Source organism: Rhododendron vialii, chromosome 7a, assembly GCF_030253575.1.
Source record: "Rhododendron vialii isolate Sample 1 chromosome 7a, ASM3025357v1".
NCBI lineage: Eukaryota > Viridiplantae > Streptophyta > Magnoliopsida > Ericales > Ericaceae > Rhododendron > Rhododendron vialii.
Window position 1 is genome coordinate 13,143,545 of NC_080563.1, and position 14,199 is coordinate 13,157,743.

Below are 14,199 nucleotides of genomic sequence, written 5' to 3' on the forward strand. Positions count from 1 at the left end.
ATATGCTACAGTTTAATCTTACAATTGCAGAAAGAAGTGTACCTCATTCACATATCTATTGATATTTGATTGCACTAATATTTCTGAAATGTCCCAAAATGTTTGTCATTTTTAAAAAGTAAAAAAAAAAAAAAAAAATGTGTGCACATTTACACAAAACCAACCCTCATGAATCATTAAAAGTAATTTTATAAACAAGGGGTAGTGTTGGCAATGTCAACAAATTTTCCAAGGGACAACATTAATTGGACTCCCTATACATGAAGAGCTGATCCCCCAACCATACGTTCTCCAAAAAAAAGTAAAAAAGAAGAAGCTGGTTTTCCAAAATTTTTTATAGATATTTTCAAAAAGTTTTGGGTAAATATCATAAATTTTTATTTTTATTTTTCTGATTTCTCTATCAAATTCAAAACGAACTAATAATTCACAAAAGTTTGACGCAAAGCTAAAAAACGCAAAATTTTTTCAATAAAGACAAAACAAAAAAGTCAAGTACAACTTTTTATTTCTATTTTTAGTTTACTGAAGACAATGTCAATGACTTCCATTGTCCCTTAAGGTGGTGTCCGTAGGATCTCTCGTCTTTATAGGTCGCTCCTCTCCGATGCGCCGGAGAGGTTTTGAAAAACATTAAGGACTCGATATATGCCTTTATATCAGCTCTACGGTACAATAAAACTGTCACTAAAAAATAACTGTAGTAATATTGTTGACGGAATGTCAGTGAACCACTCGACTATGCTTAAGTCTTGATTGCATTGCAAATGTCTTAACCTTTTACTGTTATTGGTAATAATAGTCTCAAACATCTATCTTAAAAGAAAATCATCTACTGCCGACAAAAAAGAAAAAAGAAAAAGAAAATCACCTACTAGAAAAGGAAAATCACCTCCGAATAAGTGACGTAGTAATATTGTGGCGCAATATCACTTAATCACACAGAGAAATTTTTGGGTATGGGAGGGTATTGCCACGTGGTGCTCGGCACCCCATCCGAGCCGTTCAAACACTTTTGGACGGCTCAAATTTGAGCGGGTAATTTTTAAGTGCGAAATATACAAAATAGTTGGCCTTCCTCAAATCCGAGCCATCCAAAAATATTTTAGACGACTCAGATAGAGTGCCAGGCACCACGTGGCAATACCCTCTCGGTACCCACAATTTTTTCAATCACTTGAGTATAGTTAAATGATGAACGCATTGCAAACCTGCTTTACCTTTTCACCGGGTGTATTATGTCATATGAACGCATCAGGAAAGGAAAGAAAAAACACCACCCACCCTTCTTTCAAAGCTTCAAGAAAGCACATTCTAAATAGATTTGGAAAAAAATGCCCTGTCTGTCACCTGAGAGACTGAAACAGGCCAACTCCTTGGTTCCTTTGAGCCTTTTTGGAGTATCGGAAAGAGTGATGCCCTTAACATGAGAACAAATCAAACATTTTCAAATCATTGGATTTGGAAAGCTACGGGTTGCAAGCATGCATGAAAGAAGAGAAAAAAAGGGAAAATGAGGTCAATTGACTCCATTGAATGGAAATGTTAGATTTCTTAGAGGGTTCTAACCTAAAATTAATTGACAATAGGTGGAGTAGCCTTTAGAATTTATTAACTAAATTGAGTGACTTAAATGAGCGATGTGGAACAAATCTAACATGGTATCAGAGTAGCCCGAGTCAGTCAGTCATCCAAACTTGGTTAATAAATTCTAGAGGCTACTCCATCTATTGCCAATTAATTTTAAGTTGGAAACCTCCAAGAAATCTTACAAGGAAAAATTGATTTTCTTAACAGATGTGGGCTTTTTTGAACGACATGAGATAAATGTAATCCACGTCTGAAGTCATTTAAGAAACTTTATATCTCTTCAACACTTTATTTTCAGGATAAAGATGCAATATTTGGTCTCATGATAAAAGCTCCCACATTGCCAGAAAAATCATCTCATTTGTACAGCAAATTAGAAATTGAAACTTCGGGGACACGGAGAAGAGTGGAGGATGTTTCTCAGCATGAATGGAGTTGTTTTTTAATTTCTGACGATTACGAGCGTTTAGGTTAGTTTGCGCGCACCTTAAGTAAAGACATGTCATGTACGCCAGAACTAGAGGATTCACAAGAAAAAAAAATTTCTTTCTTGTGGCCTAACTCAAAAAATCAGATACGAGTCAATTGTGTGAAGAGCAAACCCACTAAGAAACCAGAACAAGGGCTTCCCTTCCCATGCCACCCGGCCAGTCAAAACGCCCATTTTGTCAAACAACGAAATTAAAAAGCCACATTGATTCCGTTAAACTCAAATCACCTAAACTAGGACAAAAGTTATCCTCAACCCACATACCATACCAAACCAGTGAAGCAAATTGACATTAAAGGACCAGCTACCCTATCTTTTTTTTTTTTTTTTACATTAAAAAAGAAGAAGAGGAAAATGCAAATTAAGAGATAGGTAGTGTTACAGAAATAAATTCGGGGGGGTTCTCCTGGGACTGAAAGATTTTTATATTTTCTTGCGTATTTGCCTCAAAAAACTATGGAAAATAAGAACAAATCAAAACGTAGGAATTTTGATGGCGGAATACCATGTTACAATAATATGTATATGTATATGGTATCTACATATATAAATAAACAAACAAATATATATATATATATATATATATATATAGAGAGAGAGAGAGAGAGAGAGAGAGAGAGAGAGTCATTTTCAAATGAGAAAGTCCTTATTTTAGTTAAAATAAGGACCTCTCCATTTCTCCCATTTCCCGTTTGAATTTCGATGATCCGAGCCGCTTAATGTGTTCAGAACGTGATTTTAAGAGTACTTGCTTAGAATCAGCAAAAAATGACCGGGAAGGACTTCATTCGAGCAGTTTTTATTTGAACCGTTCGATAAAAAACAAACAAAAACTGCTCGGATGAAGCCTTTCCGATCATTTTTTTTTGCTAATTTATCGCGGGTACCCTTAAAATCACATTCTGAATACATTGAGCGGCTTGGATCATCGAAATTCTATCGGAAAAGGGAGATCCTCATTTTATTAAGTTAAGGTGGTCCTTAGGAGAAGAGGATTATATGATTTTATATATATATATACACACACACACACACACGAGGCGGTTCCAGAGACCCTTAAAAAAACCTCTAAAAAAATCCCACAAATTTTAATCTCATAGTTCCGCCCCAATATATGTATGTGTGTGTGTGTATATATATATATATAGAGTTAGGTTCCGGTGAGGGATCCCTTATTTTATTAAAATGCAGGACTCTCATTCCCAATTGAATTTCGATGATCCGAGCCGCTCAAAGTGATCAGAACATGGTTTTAAGGGTCTCTTAGAAAAATCAGCAAAAACAATGACCGGGAAGGGCTTCATCCGAGCAGTTTTCATTGAACGGTTCAAAAAAAAACTGCTCGGATGACGCCCTTCCAGGTCATTTTTTTTGCTGATTTCTCGCAAGGACCCTTAAAATTACGTTCTGCACACATTGAACGGTTCGGATTTTCAAAATTTGATCGGGAAATGAAAGTCCCTCATTTTAACAAAATGAGGGATCCCTCACTTGAAAATTCCTCTATATATATATATACTAGTGAATGCCCGTGCCTGAAGGCACTGCGCAACGCATTTTGAATACAATTAAAATGAATTACGAAACTATTGACCACCCCCGCCAACGAAGCTGATTTATACGGGAAGATTTGTTTTCTTAAATTAGGTTCATGCCCGTGCCTAAAGCCACGGCTCAAACGATCGCACACACAAATAGACATTGGATTCACGTGCAATATATCAACCCTTGTCCAACGAACCAAACTACGCAAAAAAAAAAAAAAACCAAGCATATTCATAGAAATTCTCTGTGCTTAAAGCCGCAACGCGATGTAATAGCAAGTTTGCAACTATACAAAATTACAAATGGGCCAGACACAGACAAACCACAACAAAGTAAAAAAATGGTCCTGCCGCTTCAGACATGAACAATAGAAAAAAAAAAAATGGTCCCGATAATTAGTTATAGTTAGTTACATACAATTGCACAATGTAAATCTCGATAATTTGACATAAATATGGAATCTCGTGATTCTTTGACAAAGTAGGATGATTCCCAACAAAAAAAAAAAAGGGCAGACTATAAGTCTCTAATGATTGAGGAGAAACATGCCTCATTTGAACTCCAGCAATCAATTTCTCCAACAAAGAACGTGCCTGATTTGAATCCAACCTAATAGCAAACGAAAAGCCCCTCATCCAGGTTGATTCGTTGTGTAAATTCTATGTTACTTAAAAGGTCTTCATATGATGTCCCCGCTATACACCATTTTCCCCTTTTATGCGGGATTGTAAGGGAATTAACAATCACACTTGGGACAAAAGAAATCCCAAACTCCCACTCTGTCGAAGGACTTGGAAGCTTCACAGATAAGTTCTGATTTGTTAAAGAAATGGCTACCATCTAAAAAAGCTAGATTGATGAGCAATTGACAGTATAATAATCTTAGAACATGAAACTCCTATTAAACGGCATGAGAATTGTTCTCACTAAAAAAGTAAAACTGAAAGGTTTAAAAAAAATGTGTGTGGTAATCCGTGGAAGTCATCTTGTACCCAATAAATCCATGGAAGTTGTCCACTCTTAAGAATCTGAAACAAAATCATCTAAACTAAAAGCCTACTTGGACATAAAAATTGGATAACACAATTGCAAAAATCAAAACAAAAATGTGGTTTTCCTATTGAAGTGTTCAAATCAGATATTTCATTATAGCCTCCAGACTACATGAATTGGGAATCATGAGAAAAACTAAGTTAAATAGAGCATAAAGAACAAAAATATGAAACAAACATGTGAGAAGCATGTGTGTGAAAATAAAAACACATCCAATATTTACCACAAAAAAAAAAAAAACACATCCAACCATTATGGAACTTTTTCTGTAAAGAGATACATACAGGAAAAGAAAAAATGTGACGGATAATGAGATAAGCTCAAACCATGTCCCAAAACCCTCAAAATCAGATCTCATCAGGGTATTCAATTTGAATTCTTGTTAGGGAAACAAAGAAAGATCACTGAATACATAAACACTACAATTGGAACAACTTGGACCAGGAAAAAAGAGATGAGAACTGCCCAAATGGGTGGAAGTAGTGAATGCAAGACAATCATCATCTAGAGCCTTGCTACCTCGATGGTAGAGGTTGAATCAATAGAAACTCCACCATAACACTAATTACATTGTTACCACCACATACACAATTTTTTTTTGACATAGCTTGCTTTTTTTTGTAACGAATGATTCAGACACTTACTTGTGATTAAATGGAAGGCATTGTTTGCAATTTCCAATCAGAGCTAAATCATCTAAAAGATTCAAACTATAAACTGAATGATATGCAAATTTACAGATGAAACATCCATTTTTAGCCCCCAGAAGGCCAGAATCATGTTTAGATTCAAACTATAAACTGAATGATATGCAAATTTACAGATGAAACATCCATTTTTAGCCCCCAGAAGGCCAGAATCATGCCATATTTGAAAAAGACTGCTAATTCAAACCCACACATGAAGTATTTTGACACATGGTACGTGTTTCGTTTGGCAACCATATTGTTTCAAGTTAATTGTTAAAAAACGCTACCAGATTAAAGGCAATAGATGAGAATCCAAACCCAACCTTGAAAGGAGAATCCGGACCCCTAAATTCTCGTTCCATCTTCCTCCAGATCTTCTTCGATAGAAACCAGTTTATTATTAGATCAAAATGTGCCAAACAATCAGCTTGAGTCGCAACATATAATTTCAACAAAAAGATGTCTTCATGACATATAATTTTGACAAAATTAGAAGTAAACTTCACATCTAAAACCTCTAAAAAAAAATGAACCGACTGACTTAATGGCACTATTTGATTGGTGATCATAACCACCAACAGAGAGTAGAGAATAGAATCATTTATCGATGTGTACTCAAAGCTAAGAACCAGATGCACTCAAAGCTACAAAAAATAAAGCAATGATCAATTGTATATAAAAGTCAATGTGACACTCGATTTCCCATCCACAACTTCGGGAATTATTTTCAATGGTGTCAATCTGTACTTATGAGTAATAAGGCCAAGTTCTATTAAACAAATTGAGAAATTTAAGAGGAAAACCAATGGTAATAGCATGAGGTAAAAGAAACCAAAGTAAACTACCAAAAATTAAAAGTAAACTTCAAATCTAAAACCTCTCAAACAAATGAAATGACTGACTTACCAATACAATGGTGTCCACACCATTTCTTTCTCCATTTCCTAAAACGCGAGGATTCCAATTCCCATTGTCTTTGCTAATAGAAGAAAACTGTAGGCACAAACTGGTTAGAATAACCTAACCAAAGTACACAAACGAAGAAACTTGTAGCCAACGAACAAACATTAATACTCGAGGACAATACTCTAGTTTACAATTTACTAATCACAGTAAATAGTAGAAAACAAAATAGAATGACTATAGCTTCCCACAAAATTCTAAGACCCAAAATCGTTTAAACACTCAGTAGAAATCAAAGATCCAAACGTTGAGATACGGAGATAGATATTATATTACCTCAATTGTCGCCGGTTTGGACCCTAGAATTAGGGCTTGGATCGTCGGAGAAGCAAGCAGCGGATGACAGTGGTGAGGCGAGGACGAAGAAGAACACGCGTGAGGGAGAGAGAGAGAACACTGTTCAAAATAAATCATTACGAATAGATTTGTTAGTTGGTAATCACAAAATCCACACACAGAACCTTGAGAGCCTCGAACGGTGATAGTTCCAGTGGTGACTCGTCGCGCCGGTCGGTGGTGCTAGGAGAGCGATCGAAGGGAGAGAGTCGATAGAGGGAGAGGGGGTCTGAGGGAGACTGGGAGCGTGAGTTATGAGAGTAATGGTACAGCTAGGGTTTCACAAAGTCTACGTTTCAAAGTTTGAAAATCAAATTAAAATTTTATCAAAATTCAATTTATGATAGCCCTTGGATGGATTAGGTATTTACCAAAATGCCTTTTATAGGATGAAGGGTAGAGATTTACGTAGGCATGAGGATAAATCTAAAACGTTGGTTATCTTTTGGATTCAAATACAGCTCTATTTTAATTTCTATATATATATATATATATATATATATATATATATATATATATATATATATATATATATACGGGGCGGTTCCGAGAACCTTTTAAAAAACCCCTAAAAAAACATTCCATCTCAGCCCTTCATTTCATGGGCTGAGATTAAATCCCTCATTCCTCCCCTAAAACTAAAAACATGCTACCCCTTCTTCTCCTCCCCTCTCGCGTCTGAGAAACGACGCACCAGTAGCCCCCCACCTCTCCACCTCCCTCCACTCCGACCGACGAGCACAGCCGCTGATGACCCACCACCACGCGACGAAGACCCTCTCCATCTGCTCGAGGTAATGCTCTCCCTCCCCCTCTCTCGAAGAAATGGAAAGGAAGGTCGAAGCAGGGTCAAATTGCGAAAATCGAATCGCACCACCAAAGCTCTATTGCCAAGGTCTCTCCTCCTCCTCCTCCTCCTCTTTCTCTCTCTCTCTCTCTTCGTTGATGAGCCCTAGATTCTCCATCTTAGGGTTCCAAAATTTGAGAACCCCCAAAAATTAGGGTCTGTCATACACTACGAAATTGGAGATTTTTTTGGGTCCGTTCGATTGGCTAAATTAGATGAGTTGATTGCACAAGAAAGCTGGATAACGAGCAACGTTGTAAAAATCATTTAATTGTACAAGAAAGCTGGATAATGAGAAACGTAACAATGGACAATTTGCACATCTTTCTTTGCAACCATCTGTTTTGGTGTGATGAAGGTGATTTGCTTGGCTTTGTTTTTTTTTTTTTTTTCACTCGTTTGTTAATTAAATTTTCTATTGCAGAGGGTATATGGATGAGCTGAGAAAAACTCATTATTGAGAATTTAGGCATGCTTGTACTTGGTCAATAAATTTCAGCAATACTCTTCTCCTATGTTGGTTGTATGTTAAGTTTTTTTGGCTTGGAATTTGTAGAGAGACTGGGAGATGATATAGAATCCCTTGGAATATGATATAGACTCCCTTGGAAAATGCAGAGAGGCTGGGAGATGTATAGAATGTAGCCTATGCTTGTTTTGGCTGGGATGGTGATTATGATAAGAAAATGAAGAAAGATATACTGATACATACAAAAAATATGTATATGGGTGTCTTTGAGGATTACCCGATATGCCTTCACAACAATACAACATACCTATCCCTCAAGCCTTCAAAGGGATGCCAACAACCTAGCTGGGTAACCAACTCTTCTCTTAAAACTCACTCTTCTTTTTCCAAGTTTTGTACTTTTCCTTGTCTCAGGCCTGTGTTTTTGTGTTAGTCTTCTCGCAATAGCTGAGGAGACTTTGGTAGAGTTCCTTTCTAAGGCTTTTGGAACTGCTGTCGATTGGGTTCAGATGATTGGGATGAAGGCATGATATTAATCTCTTCTTCTGGGCATATCACTTTTTAGTCTTATTTATTTTGCTTAAGCTTCAAAACTCACTAGTCATTTTTGACTTCATTGTAGGCTGGTCCGGATTCTATTGGCATCGTTGCTGTTTCCCGCAACTATTAAATCCTCATCTGTTTGTGTGCCTATCTCTCTGGTTGATTTGCTGGATTGGTTTGCCCAAAATGTCAAAGGCGAGAGCTTCAAGTGCAGAATTATGAAATGTTCATTGGGAGCTGCAGTGTATCCCATCTGGAGGGAGAGAAACTTACAAGTGTTCTAACAGAAAACGATGGCTAGTGATGAAGTTGCTCGGAATGCTGTTAACTCCATGAGGGACTTTCTCAGTTCCATGAGAAGAGTAAAGTTATCCATGGAGAATAAAAGATTGTGTGCTGAATGAGGACTTGTTGATCAATACATCCTTAAGTAAGGAGTAGGTTTTTTTTGCTTTCTAGTATATATTTTCCCCGCATGCTTCAACAAAAATTCATGGTCATTAACAATCCGAAACTTATGTTCAGACTCAAAATCTTCATCATTTTCCCTTTTCACAATCCTACTCAAGGCTTTCTCATACTTCACCACAAATTCTTTGAGATTTGACGTGTGAGTTACAAAACCATCAAAAAATGAGTTGATGCCCTCACTACGTCCGGTCGTATTCATACCAGCGAAGAATGTACCACGATTATAAAGGGGTACCCATGATTCTCGAATATCAAACAACCCTTGAAGCCATTGGTTGCTTTCTAACTCATTTTCCTTCATCAATAACATCCATCTCTTTTCAAAATCCTCTTTCTTGTATGTCCTCCTAATACATTCTTTCATATCCTTCTTGAATTTCGATTTCTTATAGTACACTTGTGACAACTTTTCCACAAATTTCTTCTTAATATGCCAAAGACATAAACGATGACGGGTGTTGGGAAAGACCTTGGCAATAGCTCCTTTCATTCCCAAGTCTTGGTCAGTGATGATAGAAGTTGGAGGTCGTCCTCCCATAGCGTCAAGCCATGTCTTAAACAACCATTCAAACGTCGTCTTTGTCTCGTCTTGTAAAAGTGCACATCCATACTGTATTGACTGCATGTGATGGTTTACTCCCGTAAATGGTGCGAAAGGCATATCATACTTATTTGTTCGATATGTTGTGTCAAATGTGACCACATCTCCAAAATAATGATATGCCATGCGAGATCGAGAATCCACCCAAAAAAAATTAACTGCCCTCCCACTTTCATCACATTGAATCGCATAAAAAAATTGTGGATTCTGTGCTTGTTTGTCCTTAAAGTAGTCAAGAACTGATTGTGCATCACCGCAATCTAGGTCTCTATGCCTCACATTCCTCAAGTGATTGTAGCAATCCCTATTATCAAAGCCAATGTACTCACCACCAAAAATTGAAGGAACTTTTGAAACATCTATATTTTCTCTATGAAATGTCTCAGTCAAATTCTTAATTGCTTTCGGCATGTTTCGATTTGACTTCATTTTCATCCTCTTACTTGGAGTCACCAGTGGGTGGTTGTGATTTTCATCAAAACCTGTTACTTTCCATTTGCAATTCCATTTGTCATGAATAATCCGCAAATAAGCCTTGCATCCACATTTAACCGTTGAACAATTTCTCTCTCTTTTCTTTGATATCACCTTCTCCTCTTCATCTACCGCATCCACATTTAACGGTTGAACACCCTCTTGCTGCTTTTTTGTAGCATAATTTCCTTCTTTTGTGCAAACAAATCGCACCCTAGTGACTTCATTCAACCTATTTCGTCCTTTGTCTGAACCTCGAGTACGAATCCAAAACCCATTTTCTTGACCATAACGTTCATAGTAATTCCGTGCTTCTTCAATTGTCTCAAAATACATTCCAATTGTCGGTGTTTTAAACTCTTCCTCATTGTTATCTAGAGTCTCCGTATCCCTAACTTCAACATCATCTAAAGCCTCTAACTCCATTGTTCACCTTTCAATTGCCTGCAAAGAGGAAAGTAGTATCCATTAAAAAAATACACATACATATCATACCCGTACGTGTAGTCACAGAATAAAGCACCGCTGGTAATGAAGAAGTAATGCAAGGATTTGGCGACTTAAATAAATAAAAGCCAAATACGAGTGAAGGAAAACAATAGGACCAAACATGTTAATACCAAGTCCGAAGACCAGATTTTTTTATCAACAGTATGCACGAAATTACTACTATTATATAGGAATACAGTCAATGTTGATACTCTCTAAACACCAATCCAGAGACAATTAAACAGCAACCCATACTGGAAAAATCTATATTTGTAGAACCAAATTTGATTTACTTGGAATGGTTCAGTGAACATTAGGTAACCTCTTGGTAATGGCGACTTATTCTGATGTTGTGATTATGCTATGGTTCAGTGAACATTAGGTAAGATTGTTCCATTCAAACCGAGCCAAAATCTAAACAAGTTCAACACTCGAGCGATCCCCAAAATTTTCAGGGGCCGCAACTTTAGGACCCACAGGCACATGAACTTCGAAGAACCACATGAAAATGAATTTGCTATAGAAAGTTCAATTCCCATTTTCCACGTAATTTACTCTGTTCACAAAAACCAAAAAATCGTTTTGCGAAAACCCAAATCAAAAGGCAGAATTTATCTTTTGTATTATAGAAGCACATTAAAAAAAAACGACTGTATAAAATAAGACCACCAAATTTCAAGCTATGTCCTCTTGTTCTTTTACAAAAGAAACTCATGTGTGGAAATCACCCCTTACCTAATTACACCCACTTGTAATCGTAGTTATATTTTCCCCCGACAATCCGAAGGGATAATGGAGTAATAATAGTATTAGTAATCAAAAGCTTAATCACAAACCAAAACTCAACTCAAAAAAATATGTGGACTTTCAAAACAGGTGAAGATTACTGCTTGATTAGCCCGTTCAATCTTGAAACATTTAAGGTGCTTTGTTGGTTCAGGTTGGAAGCAGTTTGTTTTGTTGAGAGAGAGACAGTGAGAGAGAGAACTTGTTCTAACTGTGAGAGAGCCCGGCGGTGGTGGCTGTCGCCGGAGGTGGTGGGTCGTTCGTCGGCGGTTGGGTCGTCGGTCCGAGTGGAGGGCGCTGGAGGAGTGGAGGGCTTTGGGTAGGACGGGATTAGGGTGGGAGAAAGAGGGCTAGCGTGTTTTTAGTTTTAGGGGAGGAATGAGGGATTTAATCTCAGCCCTTGAAATGGAGGGCTGAGATGGAATGTTTTTTTAGGAATTTTTTAAAAGATTCCCGAAACCGCCCCGATATATATATATATATATATATATATATATATATATATATATATATATATATATATATATATGAGTCCTGTTCTGGTCAGAACTCCCGGACCACAACTCCCTTCCGCTCCCAATTTATAAGCCAAATAATCCAGCCTAAAACTACTCCCACGCGCTCCTGTTCCTTTTTCATTTGTACGCGTAAAGAGAGAGAGAGAGAGAGAGAGAGAGGAGGCGACGAACGAACCAACGAAGAACCAGAGCTCCCGCCCGACCCGACGCCCGACAACGACGACGAACACTCCGAGGTATCTCTCTCACTCTCTATCTCTCGCTCTTTCGCTTTCTCTGTCGATCTCTCAGATTATCTCCACAGATTAGGGCTTTTTTGATTTTTTTTTGGTTTCGAACCAAAAATCTGGCTCACTCTCTATCTCTCTATCGAATTTGGGGTTATTCAGGTTTGAATCTAACTGAACAATTTAGGGGTTTTCTTGCTATTAACAGTTTAGAGTTTGTTTTTTCTTTGCTTTGATTTCCTGTGAAACTTGCGAGAGTTTTTTTCCTCTTCAAAAATCCAGTCAGACCATATTTTAAATAAAACTGTAGAACAGTTGTTTCATTATATTAGTTTGACATTCCACAGATAAGATTAATTGAGTGTTCACTTCTTTGCGCCTCGGACAAAGATAAATAAGTTCATTTTTTTGCTGTGGGGAAACGAAAGAAATCTAATTATCTCAAATTGTATGTGCTTCACTCTTCCTATATGAATTTGTTAAAAAGGATTTGAAAAATCCATAGTCTTTATTTTTTTTTTCTTTTGATTCGTATGTAGTTTTTTCACCTGTAAAAGCATAGAAAAAATGGGTAAAGATGGTACCAAGAGACATATTGGTTGACAAGTGAAGTGTAGACAAATTTTAGGTATTTGTATTTTTTGCATTCTCCTGGACCTTGATTCCTTGGTTTGGTTTGTGGGTGGTTATTGTGCACCAATTTTTTGTATTGCATTATTTACTTCAATCTAATTGCATGTTTGCGTTACATCTTGAAGGTAGACCTTTATATTCTAGCTTTTTCAAAGCAGTAAGAAATGTTTGCCAAAAACATTTCTCAATCAGATTATGGATTCTGCATAATTGTAGAAGCTGAAAATAACCCCTTGAAGTTATCTTTTTGTGATTTGCTTCCTCTGTTTTCTAAGCAACCAAACAAATAAACCTTGGGGGACCCAATATGAACTGGTTTTGTTGTTTGAATGGCTAAATTGCTCAAGAACTGACTTGTTCTGATGTGAGTTGTTGGTTCGGAGCAAGCCCTAATCCATATGTCCATGGATAGAGTTTTCTAGTTTTAAGTTGCATCACCAGTAGAGTAGGCGTGGATCACAGCCACCGGCCTTGGCTCTGATGTGAATACTTCAGTCGGAAATCCACTTTTTTGTGCAAATTTTTGCTACCGAATTGTTCAAATTCTCTCCAAGTAGTTTCAATTCTAGACTCCAAATAGATTTTGTTTTTTTGTGCAGATTTTTTGCTACCGCATTTTCCAATTCTCTCCAAGTAGTTTCAATTCTTAAGAGTGGACAACATCCATGGTTTCATTGGGTACAATAAAACTGAATTGAATTTCTTCATTGCAGATGTTTGTGTTGCACCGCGCCTAGGTGGGCTCAAGATGGTGGATACTAAGAGTTACCTCGCGACCACAACTTTGGAAGTTGGTGGAAAAGGAAATTTGTTGGCTTTGTGATTTCATAAATCATGAGGGCTTGTCGAAATTGAGCTCCTGAGCACCCACAACTGCCATAGCATGCTTGATTCACCAAATTTTCAAAACGGGCACACAACAATAGTTGAGCAAGTTCAGTTACCTCCATAGTTGGAATTTGTTGAAGGAAGTTCCAGTGAAACAAAAAATGAAGTTGAATGCGGACTGTCCACATGTCAAATTAATGTGATGGCTTTTTCCTTGGGTCTTGTATTTGCCGTTGCAATTCTGTTTATTGTGCGGCTTAAGTAGTTTGGAATATCAAGTTTTATGTTTTTTTGGAATATCAATGTATGGCTTAATGACGATACTCAACGTTGTACCCTCATTTTAAATGATAATTGAGATGAGAACGAGGCTTGGGTTTGTGTATGATTTTAATTGTGAAGGGTTATTTAGGGAGTGTCCAATTCTCTCTAACATTGAGCCTAAACAAATCCAAGTCTGGAAATAAAACCATAAACTCCTCATTTGTTTGGTTCTCTCTTTGCCTTTGTTTTCACACACATCTTGCTACCATAATCATTTTCGGCCAAATGGGCTTCTTCCATTGATTAGCAATGCAACACCAACACACATTCATAACAACAAAAAGATAACATACGTACCCAGCAATTTTTCAGCAAATGCATGA

General features: G+C 37.2%; 2 protein-coding genes and 1 long non-coding RNA gene across 3 annotated transcripts; 2 read left to right on the plus strand and 1 right to left on the minus strand.

Annotated features, from left to right (window-relative positions):
* Positions 1 to 7,284: 7,284 nt before the first annotated feature.
* On the plus strand, positions 7,285 to 8,943 carry LOC131333345 (uncharacterized). Its single transcript, XM_058367815.1, has 2 exons — positions 7,285 to 7,561; positions 8,605 to 8,943. Exons 1-2 carry the CDS (start codon positions 7,464 to 7,466, stop codon positions 8,807 to 8,809), a joined length of 303 nt encoding a protein of 100 aa, XP_058223798.1. The 5' UTR covers positions 7,285 to 7,463; the 3' UTR covers positions 8,810 to 8,943.
* On the minus strand, positions 8,941 to 10,497 carry LOC131332669 (protein FAR1-RELATED SEQUENCE 5-like). The gene has a single exon (XM_058366967.1). It carries the CDS (start codon positions 10,495 to 10,497, stop codon positions 8,941 to 8,943), a length of 1,557 nt encoding a protein of 518 aa, XP_058222950.1.
* Positions 10,498 to 11,956: 1,459 nt separating this feature from the next.
* LOC131333125 (uncharacterized) lies at positions 11,957 to 13,937 on the plus strand. Its single transcript, XR_009201721.1, has 2 exons — positions 11,957 to 12,100; positions 13,438 to 13,937. It is a non-coding gene; the product is annotated as an uncharacterized LOC131333125 (long non-coding RNA).
* Positions 13,938 to 14,199: the final 262 nt, after the last annotated feature.

Coding starts and splice junctions, on each gene's coding strand:
- LOC131333345 (XM_058367815.1), top strand. CDS start 7,464: ATGCTCTCCCTCCCCCTCTCTCGAAGAAATGGAAAGGAAGGTCGAAGC. Junction 7,562..8,604: donor ACCAAAGCTCTATTGCCAAG/GTCTCTCCTCCT, acceptor ACTTCATTGTAG/GCTGGTCCGGATTCTATTGG.
- LOC131332669 (XM_058366967.1), bottom strand. CDS start 10,497: ATGGAGTTAGAGGCTTTAGATGATGTTGAAGTTAGGGATACGGAGACT.